Source organism: Pseudophryne corroboree, chromosome 4, assembly GCF_028390025.1.
Source record: "Pseudophryne corroboree isolate aPseCor3 chromosome 4, aPseCor3.hap2, whole genome shotgun sequence".
NCBI lineage: Eukaryota > Metazoa > Chordata > Amphibia > Anura > Myobatrachidae > Pseudophryne > Pseudophryne corroboree.
Window position 1 is genome coordinate 466,207,599 of NC_086447.1, and position 24,095 is coordinate 466,231,693.

General features: G+C 45.4%; 1 protein-coding gene across 4 annotated transcripts in view; it reads right to left on the reverse strand.

Moving 5' to 3' along the window:
• Nucleotides 1–2,998: 2,998 nt before the first annotated feature.
• Nucleotides 2,999–24,095, reverse strand: part of PNISR (PNN interacting serine and arginine rich protein) — a 53,870-nt gene continuing 32,773 nt past the window's right edge. For all 4 annotated transcript variants that reach the window (XM_063917025.1, XM_063917029.1, XM_063917028.1 and 1 more), the window contains 3 exons: nt 16,531–16,698; nt 3,515–4,526; nt 2,999–3,337 (listed from right to left, as the gene is read on the reverse strand). In XM_063917025.1, the coding sequence (XP_063773095.1) occupies nt 3,307–3,337; nt 3,515–4,526; nt 16,531–16,698 (1,211 nt within the window). In that variant the 3' untranslated portion in view covers nt 2,999–3,306. The remainder of the gene's footprint in view (nt 3,338–3,514; nt 4,527–16,530; nt 16,699–24,095) is intronic.

Consider the following 24,095-nt stretch of genomic DNA (forward strand, 5'->3'; position numbering starts at 1 on the left):
GGAAGGGCCTTGCATGGAACCTTCCGTACTGTAGCACCTCAAAGGTGGCTACCATCTTCCCCAGAAGGCGAATGCATAGATGCACTGATATCCAGGTTGGTTTCCAACAGAAGGAATACCTTCTGTGCCTTCGTATCCAGTATCATCCCCAGGAAGAGAAGCATTCGTGTTGGTTCCAGATGAGATTTTGGTAGGTTTAGAATCCACCCGTGATCCTGGAGTAGTCGGGTTGAGAGGGCAATTTTGTCCAATAACCTCTCCCTGGATGGTGCTTTTATCAGCAGATCATCCAGGTACGGAATTATGTTCACTCCCTGTTTGCGGAATAGAAACATCTCTGCCATTACCTTGGTGATCACCCTCGGTGCCGTAAAGAGGCCAAATGGCAGGGCCTGGAACTGGTAGTGACAGTCCTGTAAGGCAAACCTTAGATAAGCCTGATGAGATGCCCAAATTGGAATATGAAGGTACGCATCCTTGATATCCAGAGACACCAAGAATTCCCCCTCCTCCAGACCTGAGATCACCGCTCTCAAAGACTCCATCCTGAACTTGAACCTGTAGTTACGGGTGTTCAACGACTTGAGATTTAAAATGGGCCTTATCGAACCGTCCGGTTTCGGTACTACAAACAGGTTGGAATAACCACCATGGTTTTGCAGCTGAAGCGGAACAGGAACAATGACCGGAGTCTGTACCAGTTTTTGAACTGCTTGCTGTAAAGTCATACTTGCTTCTTGAGAAGCTGGTAAACCTGATTTGAAATATCTGTGGGGTGAGAGTTCCTGAAACTCCAGTCTGTAGCCCTGGGCTATAAGATCACTGACCCAGGTATCCTGGCATGACGTTTCCCATATGTGACTAAATCTTAAACGGGCTGCCACCTGCCCGTCTTCCAGGCAGTGCGGTCCACCGTCATGCTGAAGGCTTAGGGGAAGCAGAACCGGGGTTCTGTTCCTGTGAACTTGCAGTTGCTTGTTTTCTGGCTTTACCTCTATTGCCTTTGAAGGCCGCAGAAGAACCTTTGGATTTGTTTTTAAATTTCGCTGTCTGAAATGACTGCAGAGTTGGAGCAGTGTAGGATTTTCTAGCCGGGGGAGCTACGGAAGGTATGTAGAATTACCCACTGTAGCCTTGGATAGCCACGTATCCAGTTCATCTACAAAAAGGGCTTCACCTGTGAAAGGTAAGCTTTCCATGCCTTTCCTGGAATCCGCGTCCGCAGTCTACTAGCGTTGCCACAAGCCCCTGCGTGCTGACACTGCCATGGCAGTGGTAAATGCATTGAGTAAACCAGTTTCTTTTATGGCCTCCACCATAAAGTTAGCAGAATCCTGTATATGCTGTAGGAGTAAAATTATCTCCCCCTTAGATAAGTAATCTAACCCGTCAATTAGATTACCTGACCATTTTGCAATGGCCCTTGAGATCCATGCACAAGCTATAGTGGGTCTCTGGGCCTCCCCCGCAGCTGTGTACAGAGATTTGAGAGCGGTCTCAATCTTGCGGTCTGCAGCATCCTTCAAGGAACAGGTAAAACTATCTTACGTGACAGCCTAGAAACCGATGCATCAACTATCGTTGGGTTTTCCCATTTTTTCCTATCATCCTGAGAAAACGGGAAGAATGTTGAGTAACCATTTTGGAGCCTGAAATTTCTGGTCAGGATTTACCCAAGTTGCTTCAAATAGGGAATTTAATTCCTTAGATGCAGGGACAGTAGCAGAGGATTTCTTTTTCACATTAAAATAAGATTCCTCCTCGTCCTCTGACACCTTATCAGGAATGTGCAGGACATCTCTATTAGCTTCTATCAGGTCCTGTATACCCTGTGACAAAGCTGCATCCACCCCTCCCTGAGTCCACCTCACCCTCCTCCGAGTATGATACATCAACATCATCGGTATCAGCCTGCATGATTTGGGCCAGAGTATGCTTCTGTGGACAAATGGCAGGGGTCTGAGACGCGGGAATGTCCACTGAATCTCTATTCATGAGGTCAACCTAATCATGAGGTACTCACCTAAAGATATATCTGTCCAATCTGGCTGGTCAGAACAAAAACCCGATAAATGTATTTGAATGACAAACATTTGATCCAAAATGGACAAATAGATGGTTGTTCATATAAATTGGTTAAATCAAACAAATTTTTCTGAAGGACCAATATTGCCATTCTTTCAGTGTTTGGGACCAAACGGTTGATTGTCGTTCGATTCCAAACATTACCAGAGTTTTGATCCAGATGGGATCTTTAGGTGTGTACCCAGCTTAGAAACATCTTCAAAGTGTATTCTACTTGAATTCTCGTTTGGGCATATTAGGTACAACAGTAAAAACCTGTAAGTGGTTTACACTACTTATTTCAGAGTCACGTCCGCCGATGCACCAATGTTTATATACCTTGTACTTGTCCTACATTATCTTGTATTCTAAGTTGCTGTTATTCTTGTTTTGCTCATTTGTTTATGTACTTTGTTAGGCGCTGCAGAGCCCTTATATATAAATGATGATAATACTGTGCCCAGATTTGAGAAATACTGGTAATTTCTATTACTCACCAAGTAGATTAGATACTTATTAAAAAATAGAAAGAAAACTTTATTGTACAGCTTCAAGAGATTCAAACTGTAACCTTCAGTTAAACATGAATAGATCAAGATAAAAAAAAAAAAAAAAAAAAAAAAACTTGAAACTTTTTTTATGACTCATAAGCAATTAAACTGAGATTTGCTGCAAATATTTTTTTTTTGTCTTTTTACTTTCATAAAACAGAAAATGTTAATGCTATATACCCCTCAAGTAAAAACAGTCTGCATCTGTCTACTCACCAACAGCTCACAAAATATAGAATCAATGGACAGAAATTCTGCTTCACAGACCAACTTATTGGTGCAGGAGCACTAAAATATGGGATAAGTTAATGTCGCTTATAATAAGCCCTAAATTATGCTAGGGAGACTTTTAAAAAAAATAATCTATGCAAATAAGGGCTGTGTTCTTTATCAAATAAGCAGTGTTTATTAACATCACAGGACAGTTAACCGTTATCTTGAATAACATTACAGCTAAAAATAAAATATTCATTACTAATGCTGAAAATATGCAATACAAAGTAGTTTTAGTAGTTTTTACTTTCGGGAGCAAGAAAATGGGGGGGGAAATATATACACATTTAAAAATTAGAGAATGGGGAAAGGGTGAATACATTTTCCACACCTACACAGCCGTAATGTGCCTCTAAAATGAGACAAGCCCTTAAAACTCATGGAATTTTTTAAAATTAATATAATGGTCTGTAAGCCATCAGCGTTTGCGGCGAACAGGTGTTGATGATCTGTAAAAAAAAAAACAAGCACAGTATAAGTTTCATTACAATAGAAAATTACTATTTTAAAGACTAAAAATGTAAAATAAATAGTCATTATTAACTAACCTTCCCCATTAAAATATCTGAAACAATACATGTAAATACATTAAATACATTAGGCAATAGATTGAAAAAGTGTACTACCTTGATCGGGTCTTAGACTTGTGTTTGCGGCTCGCCTTCTTACCAGACCTTTGAGATTTCTCCACAGAACGTGACCGGCTACGTTTCAGTTTCTTAGATTTTTTATCCTTGTGAAAGATAGGAGATTCTGAACTGCTTCTTCCACTAGAGTAGCCTTGTTTCTTACTTTCCTTGGTAGAGCCTTTTTTACCATCTTGCCGAGACATCTTTGAAGAGGTCGACTCACTGCGGGAGAACGTCCTTTCGCTTTCTCTCCTACTTTTACTTCTATCCTCTTCCTGATTATATTTAGATTTCTCTTCTCTTTTTAATTTTTCTTTTTTCCTATCCTTTTCTGACTCTCTTCTCTTCCTATCCATTTCAACACTCTTGCTCCTTGCCTTCTCCCTTTCCCTGCTATTACCTCTATATTTGAGTCTGCTTCTGCTAGAGCTAAGATGGGCATCACTTTTGCGCCTATCCCTGCTCCTACTGCGAATGCCATGTCTATCTCTAGAACGATTTGCCCTCCGCTCTCTGCTGTGACTACGTTCTCTACGCCATTCCCGATCTAAGCTATTTTTGCTGGATCTCCTACGCTCACTAATCTTTTCCCTACTTCTGCTCTTCTCCTTATGACTCTTACGTGTGTCACTTCTACTCCTGCTGCGTCTCATTTTACGTAATGGTGACTGGCTACGACTTCGTCTCTTTTTCCTCTTGGGTAAAGAGGGAGATGAACTATGGCTGCTGGAGGCGCTAGTGCTGTACACACTGCTGCTGCTGCTGCTACTACTACTACTAGAACTATGCTTACTGCTACTGCTGCTACTACTTGAGCTCCTGGACTTACTAGCAACTGTCCTTTCCTTTCCTTCTTTTTTTACCTCTAACAAACTTAATGTCTCATTGATCAGTTTTCTTTTCTCAATCTCCATTTCAGCCTCAAGTTTCCGCTCCAAGTTGCTTTGAAGATCTGTTTCAGGCTCATTTGCTTCATTATTATTATTATTAGTTTCCACTTGTTTTTCCTCTGAAATTCAGGGGGGGGGAAGGGGGGATAGAAACAGAGAAAGGTAAATTCTTGAAACAACTGTTTCATTGTCTAGGGGTAAGAACTGTAGATGTAATCTCTTAAGGCCAGTACTCACTGGCCGATGTGGTAGAGATGTGTGCTGAGCGAAACGCTCAGCACACATTTCTCCCGCCGTTCAGCACAGCTCGATGTGTGCGGAGCGTGCGGGGGTAGGTGGGGGTGCGCTCATTTCACCCAGCGGGTGAAATGAGCGACCTGCTAGATTTGCCTGCATGCATAGCTTTTAAGCAGCGATCGCTCCGTCAGTACCCCCCTTTACAATAATGGTCACTTAATTACTTGAAACAGCAACTAGAAATACACTTGTATCTAAAATACAAGACACATATCCAACAAACAGATGTATACTGCAATTAGGGTATTAGAAGCCTTTACAGTTTTATTTAATGTATCCATCAATTGTAGAAGACAAAAATACTATCGTAATGTCAAAATAATAAAAGCGTAAAATGAGGAAGAAAAAAAAACAAAAACCTGATATGCATTCTACAACTGAAAACCAGTTTTGAATAATTATTTAAGCGTTTTCCAATTTGAATCTGTTCTGAAATTAGTGTTTAATTAAATACAAGCCTAAAAAAAACAAAAAACATTGTCACAGGGGAGCACCGGACTCTGAACGAGTCAAGACGTTATGACGTTGGAGTTTTACTAATAATCCTAACAATAAAATATATTGGTCTGCCACCACCAAATGTTTCGGGACTCCTCCGACAGCACCTTTCAAATACACTTAAAAAAAAAAATCAGTGGCATGTGTGCCTCACAATGCATAAGTGAAACATAGAATGTCAGAAAAAGAAATTAAGTTTTCATTTCAAGAATAGCCTCAGAGATGAGTTACAAAAAAAGTTTAAAGTATATAATAATAAAAAAAAAAATTACAATTTGAGAAAAAAATTAGGAATTTAATACCTACCGGTAATTCCTTTTCTCGTAGTCTGTAGTGGATACTGGGGAATGTACTTTAGTACTGTGGGGTATTGATTGGGTCCATTGGAGCCAGGCACTTTAAGAATTAGTGATTGCTGGATATGCCCCTCCTAGCAAACTCATTCTAGGAAACTGTGCCCAAGGAGACGGACATATTTTGAGAGAAGGATACATACATAACATAGCAGTGAGGTAATGAACCAACACACAACAGTAACTGATAGCAGAGCTAACCGGAACAGAGAATAGCAACGCTAACTACAACAAAGGATAGCAACGCTAACCCAACGTGAAACAGCAACAGCAGACCCAACCAAGAACACTTACAAAACTGGGAAGCTGGAATTCGAAGCACTGGAGGCATGCGCCCAGTATCCACTATAGACTACGAGAAAAGGAATTACCGGTAGGTATTAAATTCCTATTTTCGCTAACGTCCTAGTGGATACTGGGGAATGTACTTTAGTACCGTGGGGAAGTCCCAAAGCGCCCAGAACGGGTGGGAGAGTGCCGAGACCCCTGCAAAACTGCCTGACCAAACTGAAGGTCATCTGAGGCCAAGGTGTCAAACATGTAGAACTTCACAAACGTGTTTGAACCAGACCAAGTAGCAGCACGGCACAACTGTAAGGCCAAGACACCCTGGACAGCCGCCCAGGAAGAACCCGCTGACCTAGTGGAGTGGGCCAGGACAGAACTCGGCAGCGGCAATGCCGCCGAAGAACAGGCTTGTTGAATAGTAAACCTGATCCAACAAGCAATTGATTGCTTAGAAGCAGGACGACCAATTTTGGTAGCACCATAAAGGACAAAAAGCAAGTCAGATGTCCTGTGACGAGCTGTCCTCTTTAGATAAAGTTTCAAAGCCATCACTACGTCCAAGGACTTTGGAGCAATGGATGTGTCAGCCATTACTGGAACCACTATAGGTTGAGCAACGTGAAAAGCAGACACCACTTTCGGCAAAAACTGCGGGTGAGTCCTGAGCTCAGGCCTATCCTCGTGAAATATCAAATATGGGCTCTTACAGGATAAAGCCCCCAATTCTGACACGCATCTTGCAGAGGCTAATGCCAGAAACATGACAGTCTTCCAAGTGAGATATTTCAAGTCCACCCTATGTAAGGGTTCAAACCAGCCTGAATGGAGAAAGGTCAAGACCACATTAAGACCCCACAGAGCAGTAGGAGGTACAAAGGGTGGTAGTGTGAAGAACCCCCTTCAGAAATGTCTGTACTTCTGGCATAACCGCAAGCTGTTTCTGAAAGATTATGGAGAGAGCACAAAATCTGGACTTTGATAGAGCCCAATCAAAGGCCCATGTCCACACCTGCTTGCAGGAAAAGTAGGAAACGACCCCGTCGAAACTCCACAGGAGAATATTTCTTATCCTCACACCAAGAAACTTATCTTTTCCATATCTGTGGTAATGTTTTGACGTAACCACCTTCCTGGCCTGAACCATAGTAGAAATAACCTTGGAGGGGAGACCTTTTCTGGATAGAATTTCCTTCTCAACCTCCAAGCCGTCAAATGTAGCCACTTTAAGTCTGGATAGACGAACGGTCCTTGTTGAAGGAGGTCCTTGAGAAGTGGCAGAGGCCAGGGGTCCTCCAAAGATATCGTCAGGTGGTCTGCATACCAGGCCCGTCGGGGACAATCCGGGGCAATCAGAATTTCCTGAACCCTTTCCCTTTTGAGTCGTTTTAGAACTCTGGGAACGAGAGGGATCGGTGGAAACAGGTACACAAACTGATAAGCCCACAGTGCTGTCAAGAGCGTTGACTGCTGCAGCCTGCGGATCCCTTGCCCTGGAACAGGAACAACGTAGTTTCTTGTTGAGATGAGGGATGGCTTGATTTCGGAGAAGAGAGGCGGCCTGCAGGAGAGCATTGTAAACTGCCCTGAGTTCCAATACATTTATTGGGTGTGTAGATTCTTGACTTGACCACTTCCCCTGGAAATGGGTCCCTTGGGTCACAAGGAGGCTGGCATCTGTTGTCAGTAGTATCTATGACTGGATACCGAAACTCCGACCCTCCACAAGGTGAGGGACCTGCAGCCACCATAACAGGGAAATCCGTGCTTGTGGTGACAGAGTTAACATCTGGTGCATGTGTAGGCCTGCCTCTGAATCTCGCAACACGAAAGGACTGCAAAGAGGGCCCAGAGTAGGGACGTCCAGCAGGAGGTGCAGCAGACGGCAGATAGGTACTTACCCACTGTTGTCTTGGAGATCCACTTGTTCAGCTCCTCTCCAAACAGGGCATCCCCTGTAAAAGGAAGGTTTTCTATGCCTTTTTTTGGAATCATCATCCGCTGACCATTGTCGCAGCCAGAGTCCTGCGGGCCGAGACCGCCATAGCACGGCCATTGATGAGGCATAATTCCTTAATGGCTTTACTCAAAGTTAGCCGCATCCTGTATGTGGTGCAGCAATGGTAATGATCTCCTGTGGCATGGAGTCCAACCCACTTACTATATTTTCAGACCATTTTACAATGGCCCTAGAAATCCAGCCACAAGCAATAGTGGACCGTTGAGCTGCTACACCCACTGCAATATAAATTGATTTGAGTGTAGTCCCAATTTTACGGTCAGCTGGGTCTTTGAGGGAGATAGCACCAGGTACAGGCAGTGCAATTTTACGTGACAGCCTGGACACTGAAGTATCCACTGACTGGGGCTTTTCCCAAATTTTTCTGTCATCTGCAGGAAAAAAATAAGAATTTACTCACCGGTAATTCTATTTCTCGTAGTCCGTAGTGGATGCTGGGGACTCAGTAAGGACCATGGGGAAAAGACGGGCTCCGCAGGAGACTGGGCACTCTATAAGAAAGATTTGGTACTATCTGGTGTGCACTGGCTCCCCCCTCTATGCCCCTCCTCCAGACCTCAGTTAGGATACTGTGCCCGGAAGAGCCGACACAATAAGGAAGGATTTTGAATCCCGGGTAAGACTCATACCAGCCACACCGTATAACTCGTGATATTATACCCAGTTAACAGTATGAAATATAACTGAGCCTCTCAACAGATGGCTCAACAATAACCCTTTAGTTAGGCAATAACTATATACAAGTATTTCAGACAATCCGCACTTGGGATGGGCGCCCAGCATCCACTACGGACTACGAGAAATAGAATTACCGGTGAGTAAATTCTTATTTTCTCTGACGTCCTAGTGGATGCTGGGGACTCCGTAAGGACCATGGGGATTATACCAAAGCTCCCAAACGGGCGGGAGAGTGCGGATGACTCTGCAGCACCGAATGAGAGAACTCAAGGTCCTCCTCAGCCAGGGTATCAAATTTGTAGAATTTTGCAAACGTGTTTGCCCCTGACCAAGTTGCAGCTCGGCAAAGTTGTAAAGCCGAGACCCCTCGGGCAGCCGCCCAAGATGAGCCCACCTTCCTCGTGGAATGGGCTTTCACTGATTTAGGATGCGGCAATCCAGCCGCAGAATGCGCCAGCTGAATTGTGCTACAAATCCAGCGAGCAAAAGTCTGCTTAGAAGCAGGAGCACCTATTTTGTTGGGTGCATACAAGATAAAAAGTGAGTCAGTTTTCCTGACTCCAGCCGTCCTGGAAACATACATTTTCAAGGCCCTGACTACGTCCAGTAACTTGGAATCCTCCAAGTCCCTAGTAGCCGCAGGCACCACAATAGGTTGGTTCAAGTGAAAAGCTGATACCACCTTAGGGAGAAACTGGGGACGAGTCCTCAATTCTGCCCTATCCATATGGAAAATCAGATAAGGGCTTTTACATGACAAAGCCGCCAATTCTGACACACGCCTGGCCGAAGCCAAGGCCAATAACATGACCACTTTCCACGTGAGATATTTCAGATCCACAGTTTTAAGTGGTTCAAACCAATGTGATTTTAGGAAACTCAACACCACATTGAGATCCCAAGGTGCCACCGGAGGCACAAAAGGGGGCTGAATATGAAGTTCTCCCTTTACAAAAGTCTGAACTTCAGGCAGTGAAGCCAGTTCTTTCTGGAAGAAAATCGACAGAGCCGAAATCTGGACCTTAATGGAACCGAATTTTAGGCCCATAGTCACTCCCGACTGTAGGAAGTGCAGAAAACGACCCAGCTGAAATTCCTCTGTAGGGGCCTTCCTGGCCTCACACCACGCAACATATTTTCGACAAATACGGTGATAATGGTTTGCGGTTACTTCTTTCCTGGCTTTTATCAGCGTAGGAATGACTTCTTCCGGAATGCCCTTTTCCTTTAGGATCCGGAATTCAACCGCCATGCCGTCAAACGCAGCCGCGGTAAGTCTTGGAACAGACAGGGCCCCTGCTGTAGCAGATCCTGTCTGAGCGGTAGAGGCCATGGGTCCTCTGATATCATTTCTTGAAGTTCTGGGTACCAAGCTCTTCTTGGCCAATCCGGAACCACGAGTATCGTTCTTACTCCTCGCCTTCTTATTATTATCAGTACCTTTGGTATGAGAGGCAAAGGAGGGAACACAAACCGACTGGTACACCCACGGTGTCACTAGAGCGTCCACAGCTATCGCCTGAGGGTCCCTTGACCTGGCGCAATATCTCTTTAGCTTGTTGAGGCGGGACGCCATCATGTCCACCTGTGGCCTTTCCCAACGGTTTACCAACAGTAGGAAGACTTCTGGATGAAGTCCCCACTCTCCCGGGTGTAGGTCGTGTCTGCTGAGGAAGTCTGCTTCCCAGTTGTCCACTCCTGGAATGAACACTGCTGACAGTGCTAGTACGTGATTTTCCGCCCATCGGAGAATCCTTGTGGCTTCTGCCATCGCCATCCTGCTTCTTGTGCCGCCCTGTCTGTTTACATGGGCGACTGCCGTGATGTTGTCTGATTGGATCAGAACCGGCTGGTTTTGAAGCAGGGGCCTTGCCTGACTTAGGGCATTGTAAATGGCCCTCAGTTCCAGAATATTTATGTGTAGGGACGACTCCTGACTTGACCAAAGTCCCTGGAAATTTCTTCCCTGTGTGACTGCGCCCCAGCCTCGAAGGCTGGCATCCGTGGTCACCAGGACCCAGTCCTGTATGCCGAATCTGCGGCCCTCTAGAAGATGAGCACTCTGCAGCCACCACAGTAGAGACACCCTGGTCCTTGGAGACAGGGTTATCAGTTGATGCATCTGAAGATGCGATCCCGACCACTTGTCCAAGAGGTCCCACTGGAAGGTCCTTGCATGGTACCTGCCGAATGGAATTGCTTCGTATGAAGCCACCATTTTTCCCAGGACTCGTGTGCAGTGATGCACCGATATCCGTTTTGGTTTTAGGAGGTCTCTGACTAGAGATGACAGCTCCTTGGCTTTCTCCTGCGGGAGAAACACTTTTTTCTGTTCTGTGTCCAGAATCATCCCCAGGAACAGTAAGCGTGTGGAAGGTACCAGTTGTGACTTTGGAATGTTTAGAATCCAGCCATGCTGTTGTAGCACTTCCCGAGATAGTGCTACTCCGACCAGTAACTGCTCCCTGGACCTCGCCTTTATTAGGAGATCGTCCAAGTACGGGATAATTAAAACTCCCTTTTTTCGAAGGAGTATCATCATTTCTGCCATTACCTTGGTAAACACCCTCGGTGCCGTGGACAGTCCAAACGGTAGTGTCTGGAATTGGTAATGGCAATCCTGTACCACAAATCTGAGGTACTCCTGGTGAGGAAGGTAAATGGGGACATGCAGGTAAGCATCCTTGATGTCCAGGGATACCATGTAATCCCCCTCGTCCAGGCTTGCAATAACCGCCCTGAGCGATTCCATCTTGAACTTGAATCTTTTTATGTATGTGTACAAGGATTTCAAATTTAAAATGGGTCTCACCGAACCGTCCGGTTTCGGTACCACAAACAGTGTGGAATAGTAACCCCGTCCTTGTTGAAGTAGGGGTACCTTGACTATCACCTGCTGGGAATACAGCTTGTGAATTGCCTCTAGCACAGCCTCCCTGCCCGAGGGAGTTGTCGGTAAGGCCGATTTGAGGAAACGGCGGGGGGGAGGCGCCTCGAATTCCAGCTTGTACCCCTGAGATACTACTTGAAGGATCCAGGGATCCACCCGTGAGCGAACCCACTGATCGCTGAAATTTTTGAGGCGGCCCCCCACCGTACGTGGCTCCGCCTGTGGAGCCCCACCGTCATGCGGCGGATTTGGAAGAAGCGGGGGAGGACTTTTGTTCCTGGGAACCTGCTGTGTGTTGCAGCTTTATTCCCCTTCCTCTGCCTCTAGACAGAAAGGACCCGCCTTTTCCCCGCCTGTTTTTCTGGGGTCGAAAGGACTGTACCTGATAATACGGCGCTTTCTTAGGCTGTGAGGGGACATGGGGCAAAAATGCTGACTTCCCAGCTGTTGCTGTGGAAACAAGGTCTGAGAGACCATCCCCGAATAACTCCTCACCCTTATAAGGCAAAACTTCCATGTGCCTTTTAGAATCTGCATCCCCTGTCCACTGCCGAGTCCATAAGCCTCTCCTAGCAGAAATGGACAATGCACTTATTCTAGATGCCAGCCGGCAGATCTCCCTCTGTGCATCTCTCATGTACAAGACTGAGTCTTTTATATGCTCTACGGTTAGCAATATAGTGTCCCTGTCTAGGGTGTCAATATTTTCCGACAGGGAATCTGACCAAGCAGCAGCAGCAGCTCTGCACATCCACGCTGAAGCAATAGCTGGTCTCAGTATAACACCAGTGTGTGTATATATAGACTTTAGGATAGCCTCCTGCTTTCTATCAGCAGGTTCCTTTAGGGCGGCCGTATCCGGAGACGGTAGTGCCACCTTTTTAGACAAACGTGTGAGCGCTTTATCCACCCTAGGGGGAGTTTCCCAACGTGACCTATCCTCTGGCGAGAAAGGGAACGCCATTAGTAATTTTTTTGAAATCACCAATTTTTTATCGGGGGAAGCCCACGCTTCTTCACACACTTCATTTAATTCTTCAGATGGGGGAAAAACTATTGGTAGTTTTTTCTCCCCAAACATAATACCCTTTTTTGAGGTACCTGGGTTTATATCAGAAATGTGTAATACCTCTTTCATTGCCTCAATCATGCAACGAATGGCCCTAGTGGACATTAAATTTGACTCATCGTCGTCGACACTGGTATCAGTATCCGTGTCGACATCTGTGTCTGCCATCTGAGGTAGTGGGCGTTTCAGAGCCCCTGATGGCCTTTGAATTGTCTGGGCAGGCACGAGCTGAGAAGCCGGCTGTCCCGCATTTGGCATGTCGTCAAATTTCTTATGTAAGGAGTCGACACTTGCACGTAATTCCTTCCATAAGTCCATCCACTCAGGTGTCTGCCCCGCAGGGGGTGACATCACATTTATAGGCATCTGCTCCGCCTCCACATAAGCCTCCTCATCAAACATGTCGACACAGCCGTACCGACACACCGCACACACACAGGGAATGCTCTTAAAGGAGACAGGACCCCACAAAAGCCCTTTGGGGAGACAGAGAGAGAGTATGCCAGCACACACCAGAGCGCTATATAATGCAGGGACTAACTGAATTATGTCCCCTTATAGCTGCTATAAGTTATACTGCGCCTAAATTTAGTGCCCCCCCTCTCTTTTTTACCCTTTCTGTAGTGTAGACTGCAGGGGAGAGTCAGGGAGCTTCCTTCCAGCGGAACTGTGAGGGAGAAATGGCGCCAGTGTGCTGAGGGAGATGGCTCCGCCCCTTTTTCGGCTGACTTTTCTCCCTCTTTTTTCTGGATTCTGGCAGGGGTAATTACCACATATATAGCCTCTGGGGCTATATATTGTGGTTATTTTGCCAGCCAAGGTGTTTTTATTGCTGCTCAGGGCCCCCGCCCCCCCCCCCCCCCCCCCAGCGCCCAGCACCCTCAGTGACCGGAGTGTGAAGTGTGTATGAGGAGCAATGGCGCACAGCTGCAGTGCTGTGCGCTACCTTGGTGAAGACTGAAGTCTTCTGCCACCGATTTTCCGGACCATCTTCTTGCTTCTGGCTCTGTAAGGGGGACGGCGGCGCGGCTCCGGGAACGAACACCAAGGACGGGTCCTGCGGTCGATCCCTCTGGAGCTAATGGTGTCCAGTAGCCTAAGAAGCCCAAGCTAGCTGCAAGCAGGTAGGTTCGCTTCTTCTCCCCTTAGTCCCTCGTTGCAGTGAGCCTGTTGCCAGCAGGTCTCACTGTAAAATAAAAAACCTAACATATACTTTCTTTCTAGGAGCTCAGGAGAGCCCCTAGTGTGCATCCAGCTCGGCCGGGCACAGAAATCTAACTGAGGTCTGGAGGAGGGGCATAGAGGGAGGAGCCAGTGCACACCAGATAGTACCAAATCTTTCTTATAGAGTGCCCAGTCTCCTGCGGAGCCCGTCTATTCCCCATGGTCCTTACGGAGTCCCCAGCATCCACTAGGACGTCAGAGAAAAAGGAATTCAATAACAGTTTTGGTGTGGTGAATTTCTTGTAAGGGTTTACCCACGCCTCCTTAGACAGGGAGTTTAGCTCCTTTGAAACAGGAAAGGTGACAGAGGATTTTGGTTTTACATTAAAATACAATTCCTCTTCAGGTTCTGCCTCCTTATCGTGTATGTTGAGGACCTCCCTAATGGCATAAATTAGGGCCTCAACTCCAGGGGACAGGGAATTATCCTCGTCCACCTCCAGCAAGTCAGTCTCAGAGTCAGACTGGAGTTCCTGTGGAAGCATACGTTTACAAGAGACCACCAGAGGGTGCAGAGTAACCTGTCTGAGGTCAGCAGCCTTAACTAGGAATTCATCCATAGACTGTTTCAGGGTCTGTCTTTCATGCTTAGCCGTAGCCAACTCAGTATTAATATTAGCAATCATTGTTTTAAATGATTCTAACCACTCATGTTCCTACATAGCACTGACCTGTGAAGGCAGAAAACACTGGGTACACAGTAAGGACACCGGGGGTAGATATATTAACCTGTAGAAGGCATAAGGAAGTGATAAACCAGTGTTAAGTGCAAGCTGATAATGCACCAGCCAATCAGCTCCTAACATGGGAGCTGATTGGCTGGTGTGTTTATCACCTTGCACTTAACACTGGTTTATCACTTCCTTATGCCTTCTCCAGGTTAATACATCTGCCCCCCTGTGGGGAAGGTGTAAACTTAGTGTTACACGAAGGACACACAGATTTTTTCCCCCAGACATTCTTATAGCAGATAACACAGTGTTAATAAGAATACAGTGTAAACACCACAGTAACCCCAAACAGCCCTGTATGGAGTGACACAGAGGATAGAGACCAGCACACAATACCACAGACCAAAGCAAAGCTCCACTGGGTATATTATATATATATATATATATATATATATATATATATATATATATATATATATTTTGTTTGCTAAATGGACTGCGGTGTAACCGCTGTATATATATGCACTCCAACCTTCCTATTAGAACCCCTGGTACCAGTACAGTGGTGGTTCAGTGGCCGTTGTGGAGGAGCGTCAGCATGCAGCCTGTAGCAGTAGCAGGATATGACGCCTCCTGACCACTGGTCCCACCCTCCGGGAAGCCCCACCCCTTCCATGGCACGCTGCCCCCATCATATATACTGGGTTGTACTTTGTGTAAAAAGTAGATTTGACGTAAAAAGAAACAGAGAACCACCCCGTTTTTCCAGTCAGTGTGGGTCCGCGGCGGGCACAGCAGCTCGTAACCCGTGACCGCCACACCCTTATGCCACCATTGTCAGCAGGGACCCGCTAACTGGGACCCCAGTGTAACACTCACCGCACCTGTCTTCGGCATCTGTTATGGTTGGCGGCGTGCTGCCGGTGTGGGCTCACACTCTGGGAGTGTGAGATACAGCACCTCAGGAGCTTAGTGTCCTGTCAGCAGGGATACAAACCATTAACTCTATATTAAGTTGGTTCGGTCCCGTACCCCCCCTTAAGTCCTACGAAGCAGGCAGACTGGTTGCCAACCAGTACTGCCTGAAAAAAAAAATAAACTAAATCAAATTCTGAAGAAAACTCTCTGGAGCTCCAGAGATATGCACCTGTGCTCCTTAGGCACATTTTCTAAACGGAGTCTGCTAGGAGGGGCATAGAGGGGAGGAGCCAGCACACACTAATTCTTAAAGTGACAGGCTCCAATGGACCCGATCTATACCCCAAGGTACTTTAGTACATTCCCTAGTATCCACTAGGACGTTAGAGAAATTATAGGAATAAAGATTTAGAAATTCCAGAACTTACTACAAAGACCTTAGGACTTTATCATTGTGAGGGCTTTTGCTTCATAGAGATAAGAGGTATGAGGCACCCTCAACGCATGGTTGTCCCCAAAGAGGTCACACTGCATGCAGTTAAATGGTCATATTTATCTGTACAGCAGCGGCCCATGACACACACCCACCCTTGTACTTCGTTATCTGATCTGCTCTCTGGTCAAGTGAGCAGCGTTTATTTAATTACTTGCTTCATTGTTTAAGCCTAACATCTGGGAAGGTTTTATGGACTTAATCAGGAAGAACTGACAAAATGCCTTTAAGATATTTCTGATTTCTTACGTGGCACATCTGTGGACAGCCAGGAGACTTGTACCAGTTACAGAGGCCCGCTACTGGTTAGAGTACACATGCATTTCCCTTTACAATTAAAATGTCCCCAGACTCAGTTCATTACCTGGAGTTAATTACAGAATGGTACTTTGGCATACAGTTTTACAAATGACATTTTCCATATAGACCAGGGCTGGCCAAACCGGTCCTCGAGATCTACCAACAATTCACATTTTCCAGACCACCTAGCTGGTGCACAAGTGTAGTAATTACTGACAATTCTACAGATCTCCAGGAGGCCTGGAAAACAAACTGTTGGTAGATCTCGAGGACCGGTTTGGCCAGCCCTGATATAGACTATACCTTGATACAACATGCAATATGATTTGGTATCCGATCCATGATAAATCATGCCGCCCACCACTTAAATGCTGGTGCCTCTTGCTAACATTAAGGTGTTTATTATGACAAACATCCAATGGTCTACCTTCTAATTCTTTTTCAATTAACTGTTGCTCTTTTTCCTTTCGCTTAAAAGCTTCCAGCTTTTGTCGGATTCTGTGCCGAAGTTCCTCTTCATCAGTATCAGAAGATTCAGAGCCTCTATCACTCCTCTCATTTTCACTTTCTGCTGATCCATAACCACCCAGTCCACCTGCATACATAGAGCCCAGGTCATCATGCAGCAAAAAGGAAACCTGCAACAACTTCCCGCTCTCCATTTACAAGCCACTTAATGTAAGAAATGTCAAGAGATCTACAATTCCCCAAACCAAAAAGCACAAGAGGCCATGTAAATCTGTAATAATCTTAAATCCCTAGAAAAAATAAACTACATTTTAAACTTCATATACTCTATATGCTATTGTACTTTTAGATAGTTTTCATTCATGCGCATCAATATAGAGCATGTTTTACTGAGTGGTGTAATGGGATTGCCGACACAGGAATCAGTACATTTAATAGAGAATACAGGTGATACTTCAGACATGCAAAATAAATACATGATTATTTAAACTGTACTAACTATAAACTTTGCTTTACAACAGTTTAAATGTTAGTCTATGTATTAACGGCCTGTCCGGTATAACACATTACTGTGTTACAGGTTTTATTGCGATTGTAATAAATGAAGATAATTAGCAAATTACTTTCAAGAAAACCAAGAAAGTAATTTAAGGACATGACTCAAAGAATCAAAATCATTAGTAGCTCTCAATGGTTTTGTACCAATAGTGTGCTGTGTGTCCCAGTATCATATATGGGACACACAGCACAGCACACTATTGGTACAAAACCACTGTGTGCTACTACTGGATTTGATGAGTATCACATGGTGATGTTTAAGATTGATCAGGTTGTGAATTATATGAATCTCCAGTGGGTTTATGATTCCATAATTTCCACACTTTTATCCCTCCTGATTGGCCAGGCATTACTGGCTATGTACTCATAGTGGATGATTCACTTTTTACCGATGTTAATATCCCAGAGCAAATGAATCCATTGATTGTTTGAGGCTAATTACTCGAATAAGATGTACCACTGATGAGACGAAACGCGTTTGTTAATCAAATTTGTTGTGATCTGACCTCCAATTTACAATCCTTGGAGGAGTTCGCAAAATAAATATTTGTACATCCATCTGCTCTTATGTGGACCACCACTGGATGTTCGTGGTGGTTGAAATGCTTTATGGACAGTTATATAAATACAGTATCAGTTGATCTTTTATAAATTCTAATAAATTTTGCGTATTAGAACATATTGGTTTTCCTAAACAAGATTTTATTTGACATTAGGTCATTCTGTCACAAAAATAGGGGTGTTATAACAACCCCAAGGCGCCAATTACACATACTACATATTTGTTTCTTGGTTCCTCATAACAGGGAACCTAGTGAGCCGATCCTAATTATTGAATTTGATCTCTACCCTATTACTCTATTTTCAATCAGCGCAGAAAGAGGTTTTTTTTTGTATATATATATTGATAGTATATATATTAGATATAATAGTTCAACCTCCTAGCTGAACGCTAGCAAACCGGTTTCCCCTTTGATATTACAAAAATATTTTGTTTTATTTAGTATGGGAGATCAGTATGCAGATAAAACAGATAATTTGGTGAGGAAAACCTGTGAAAGCAGCCCAGCTGTGAGCAGTTGGTAACACCAAATTTTCAGAATGTAGGCCCTCATTCCGAGTTGTTCGCTCGCAAGCTGCTTTTAGCAGCTTTGCACACGCTAAGCCGTTGCCTACTGGGAGTGAATCTTAGCTTATCAAAATTGCGAACGAAAGATTCGCAATATTGCGAAAAGACTTCTCTGTGCAGTTTCTGAGTAGCTCGAGACTTACTCTGCCAGTGCCATCAGTTCAGTGCTTGTCGTTCCTGGTTTGACGTCACAAACACACCCAGCGTTTTTCCCAGAAGCGGTAGCGTTTTTTCAAACACTCCCATAAAACGGCCAGTTTCCGCCCAGAAACACCCACTTCCTGTCAATCACATTACGATCACCAGAACGAAGAAAAAAACCTCGTAATGCCGTGAGTAAAATACCTAACTGCATAGCAAATTTACTTGGCGCAGTCGCACTGCGGACATTGCGCATGCGCATTAGCGACTAATCGCTCCGTTGCGAGAAAAAAATAACGAGCGAACAACTCGGAATGACCCCCGTAATATGAAGACCTTATAATTCAGCAATGTAAGACAGAGATAAAACATGCATTGCATGTCAATAAGGAACTCCACTACAGCCTTCACTGGTAGCTGCTGTGAACACCTGGTATCTCGCACTGAAGTAAACACTTCAGCAATAGGAACCAATATTTTGTCTTTCGATTTGCTGAAGTTGATAGCTTTGTCCTATATTAAGTTCATCATGTCACCCACTAACAAAAAGAGGATTTTGGTACTTACCGATAAATCCATTTCTCTGAATCCTCTAGAGGACACTGGAACAGTACTTAGACATTAGGGGTGTGAAGCTTGCAACCGGAGGTGTGGCCCAATCTAAAATTAGCATTGTCTGCACAGCCCTCCTCCCTCAGTTTGGAAAATTTGACTGAGAGAATAGGACATGACACTTGAGCACATGGCGAGGAACCGAACTGTACAACCTATCAAACAGCACCCAAGAACTCTTAACTGGAAAATCAACGCTGTTGACAAACTTTGTAAAATCCATATTAGGCACAGAGCCACAATGTGATTTGATCCTATGACCTTGTTTGTCAAAGTCCTGGGACTAACTACGTGAGTCACAAGAGTCCTTTGAACAGGAAGTGTGAACCCAGCAGACTGACAGCACCGAGGCGGGCGTCCAGTGTCCCCTAGAGGATTCAGAGAAATGGATTTATCGGTAAGTACCAAAATCCTCTTTTCTCTTTCATCCACTAGGGGACACTGGAACAGTACTTAGACATTAGGGGACGTCCCAAAGTTTACTCCCAGGAAGGGAGTGCTGTCGGTTGGCTGCAAACTTAAACGTCCGAACTTAAGAGTCCCCGGACGCAAAAAGCATCAACCTGTAAAATCCTGCGAACATGTGGGCTGAGGACCACAATGCCGCCCTGCAAAGTGGAGCCTTGGAAACCCCTCTGGCCGCCGCCCAGGAGTCACCCACTGGTCGGGTGGTAGAAGCACTCGTCTGAAACGGAACCTGTTTGTCACATGGAATGTAAGTTTGCCGAGAGGCAAGACTAGACCCAGACTGCTGAGATGCTGGCTAACGCTTTTGAGGCTCATCACAAAGAACCAAGACATAGTCCGACTTTCTGAAGGATGATGTAACCTGTAGGCAAACCCGGTAAACTCTGACAACAGCCCAGGACACGTCTCTATCTGTGAGACCCGGAAAATATGATACTACAATTGGTTGAGTTACTCGAAGTTCCGAAACCACCATAGGAAGGAAAACTGCTTTTGTACTGAGTACTGCCCTAAAGCTCCCAACCTAGAAACCCGCCTTGCCGGAGCCAAGGCCAGCAGTAACGTGACCGTCAAAGATAGCTATTTCAGGTCAGTTTAAACACCAAATTTAAGTGCCAAGACGCAGTAGGAGAACGAAGAAGGGGGTTGGATACCCCGAACCCTTTGTAAAAAGGTTTGAAACTCTGGCAAGGATGTCAACCGCTGTCGAAATAGGACGGATGGACCCGAAACTTGGCCGCTCAGAGAACCCAGCCTCTGTCCTACTTCCTGACCTGCCGAAAGGAACAGTAGAAGTCAGGAGAAGTGGAAGAACGCTGAAATTCACCCACCTCATGACACTAGCCCTAGTAGAACCTCTACTAATTCCTGTAGTAATGTATGTCTGTTACCGGCTTCCTAGCGGCAATCATCGTAAGAATAGTCGATCCCGGTATCCCTCTGTTTCAGAGGATCCGGGTTTCAATATCCGCGCCTTAAACAAAAACAGCCAGTTTCTGGATGTTGGCAACGGTCCCTGGGATAGCAGGGCCCCTCACTGAGGTGACTTTCAAGGATCTGCCGTTAGTAACCCACGCAGCGGGCCAATCTGGTGCGAATAGAATCACCGACCCTCGCTCTCGTTTCAACCCACTTCAGAACCGTGAGAATGAGTTGTAAAGGTGTAAAAAAAAATTAAACCTTCCTATAACACCAAGAAAGTGTTAATGTGTCCACTCCCTTAGCTGCTGGATCTCTTGTCCTGGACACATCCTTTGTGGCTTCCTCTAACACCATTCCGTTCCTCTTTCCTCCTTGACGGTTTACGTATGCCGTCGTCGTGACGTTGTTCGACTGCATCCTTATGTGTTGACCCATGACTTGGCCCTTTGGCCAAGAAAGAGGTATTCTCCAGGAGCGTCCAACTGTTCTGAAACTAATGCTATTCTAAGACGGCACCCCAACCTTTGAGGCTGACGTCTGTTGGCAGGAACCACCAATTTCAACTGCCGAATCTCTAGCCTGCTGCGAGATTCCTGTGCAATGGCAAATAAAGTAAGGCAGCGTGTATGCGTGGTGGAAGTCGGAGTCTGACCTTGCTCCTTGAGCAATGAGGTTCATCTGTAATGGACGAGAATGACGCCTGCCACCAACTGCCCGAAAAATTTCCACACAGGGGTGTAGAAAATCGTCTGTGACCTCAGTACCTGAGCCACTAATCTCTGTAGGTCCTGGACCTTGTTCCTTTGTAGGAATCCTCTCAGTTGTACCCTGTCCAATAGGAGACTGAGGAATTGAATCCGTTGAGCTGGCCAGAGATTGGATCTCTGGAAATTCATAATCTCCCCAAGTTGAACGAGAAATGGATGGGATGTCTGAACATCTCTGATCGACTGGTCCTGAGAGCATGCATTGATTAGCAGGTCGCCTAGATAAGGACCTATCGTGACTTCAACAGTCCCGAGTCTGCATCCATGAATGCCATGATCCTCTGTAAAGAGTCTTGGGGCCAGTGAGAGACTGAACGGCAAGGCCCTGAATTGGTAGCGATCCATCAGCAGTGCAAACCTTAAGAAAGCCTGGTGAGAGGCCCAGTTTGGGATATGTAGATATGCATGTTCTAAACTAGCAATGATCAACTGGATTGATTCCAGCTTGAATTTGTAGACACTTAGTGACTGGTTTAAAACCTGTGTAATGGTTCTTGTATAAGGAGTAGGCAGACAAGTGGACGCTGTAGCTTGTAAATACACTCGTCCAACACTGGACCGAAAAACATCTCATCCTCAAAGGGTGGTATTCTACCACACCTTGGTGTCAGTCTCCACGCCATTCTCTGTTCGTCTAGCCGATCTGGATAATGTAGAGATGCGCGATGCTATTCTGTGAATATCCCCAGAGGCTTGACACAAGTGTGAGGCTGAATCTCGAATGTGTTACGCCAGTTAAGTAACTTCTTCCAAGCCATTTTCCCCCTAAATAGCCTGTACCATGCGTCCAGACCATACTCCCATGGCCTTGTCAACCCACGGCAGACGACCGTAGGCCTCTGTGCTGCACCTGCCATAAAATTTTGACATTAAAGCTGCGTCAACCTCTTAAGGTCGTTATATGAGGTAACGGTAAGATTGTCTTCTTCGACAACCTTCCTAGTAAAACACCCACAAGCTGCGGAAACTCCCACTTATGCTTATACTCTCAGGAAGGGGATAGGTTACTGGAAACCCCTTTTGGAAATTGAAAACGTTAGACAGGTTGGTTCCCAAATCTCCTCCATTCGAGACTGGAGGGATTTAGGAATTGGAAAACGCTTTTGGAATTCGAACAATTCGAATCTACGGGCTGCTTTACTTCTTGGACCTTAAAGTCTAGGATCACAGATTGTTGTGATTGCCGTGTCCTCTTCTGGAAAATTGGCGTCTAGGCTAGATTCAATGAACTCACCCATCGTATCAATGAGAAGACCCGCTTCCTTCTTGTTTACGGTACGAGAGGAAGAGGCCCGTCTAACTGCCTTGCACATTGTTACTGCTTGTGTGAGAGGCGTTAACTTGATGAGAAATTCATCCATCGTCTTTGAGAATCCCGCAGCACTGATTGTTGCGTGCGGGATTCCGGTATCCCCTTGGAGATCCTATCTGCCTACGAGGATATTTCGTGGCGCTTTCACCCTTTAACTAGGAAGAGAAAGGCTGTGAGAAATGACGGAAGCAAAGTTATCGGTTCCGGCTGGAATTACTATTCCTTTCTTTATATAGAAACAAGAACAGGACAAAAATATATTTATATAAACAAAAAATAAATAAATAAAGTGAAACACCAGCCGACATGCGACCTCCATGCTGCGATGGTAGGGTTTGTATTCGGTTGCTTCTTAATATTTTCATTAGGATCTTTATAATAGAAGTCCGTTGAAAATATAATTAGTATAGTAAAATTATATGTTCAGGAGATCTCACATTTCTGAGTATATGTTGGGACCAGTAGAGGGAGCTAGTGCTACACATGCAACATCCCTCATGATAGTTATACTAGTGGGAGGGCTTACCCTTCCCTGTAGCTGGCGCCAGATAGGGATTAATAAAATGGCCGACATTGAAATTTTCATGACACTTCATTATATACTGGCCACTAGTTTCAGGGATATGAGTTAAACATATGGGGAGGCACGCCTATGTACCGAGTGCCCTCCATTTTTCCTTTTATCACAGGGTCATCTAAGTTTAAACCGTTCACCTGGGCTGAATGATCTCTTCAGCCATTCTGAAACTGCAGTGTCTATGGCGCGCGCTACGGGACCGTTCATACCAAGTCCCATAGCGGCGCTGTCTCTGCGCGGCTCTCTGCACTCTATGGACCGCTTCTCTAAGACCCGCAGTGGCACAGGGTCCTAGGCTCTATGTGGCTCTCTGCACGCTACGGGATCGCTTACCAAGTCCCGTAGCGGCGCTTCTGTCTCTCCTGGTGAGGCACGCTACGGGACCGTTTCACTCAGACCCGCAGCGGCGCCACTGTCTGCCTGTTGATGGACGCCACGGGACCATTTTACTCAGTCAAGCAGCGGCGCCCCTGTCTGCCTGTGATGGACGCTACGGGACCAATCTCACTCAGTCCCGTAGCGGCGCCTCCTTTGCCTTGCCGCTGAAAAGACCGCTGCCCAGTGGGGAGCTAAATATCAAAATCTATATCCTTGGGTAGGATTCAAAGCCAGGTCTCAGTGCTTAGTAGCACTGGCTAGTAGATACTGAGCCACAGTGGCTACATATCGCTGTAATAGCTGTTACAGGGAAAATAAAATCAATATACTACCTAACTGCTGCAGGGGCCATTTTAAAAACAATCTGTACTTACAGTTGTTGGTAAGGAGATGCAGACCCCTTCATCTGGAATCATTGTCTCCACTCCTGAACTTTGTCCCCCTTTTACTAGGGGGACGCAGTCTTTTTATCTGGTAAAGCCTGCACCCCCTTTCATTTAGGTGGGATCGGGCATTTACCATCTTTTAGTTTAAAATCCTGCACCCTCCCTTTAGTTAGGAGGGATTGGGTCAGTATAAAAAAGGAAAAAGAAATTAGAAATCAAATAAATCTTCAAGGAGCAGGAGTTCCCTTATGTACTTGCACCTCCTTTGGCACAAT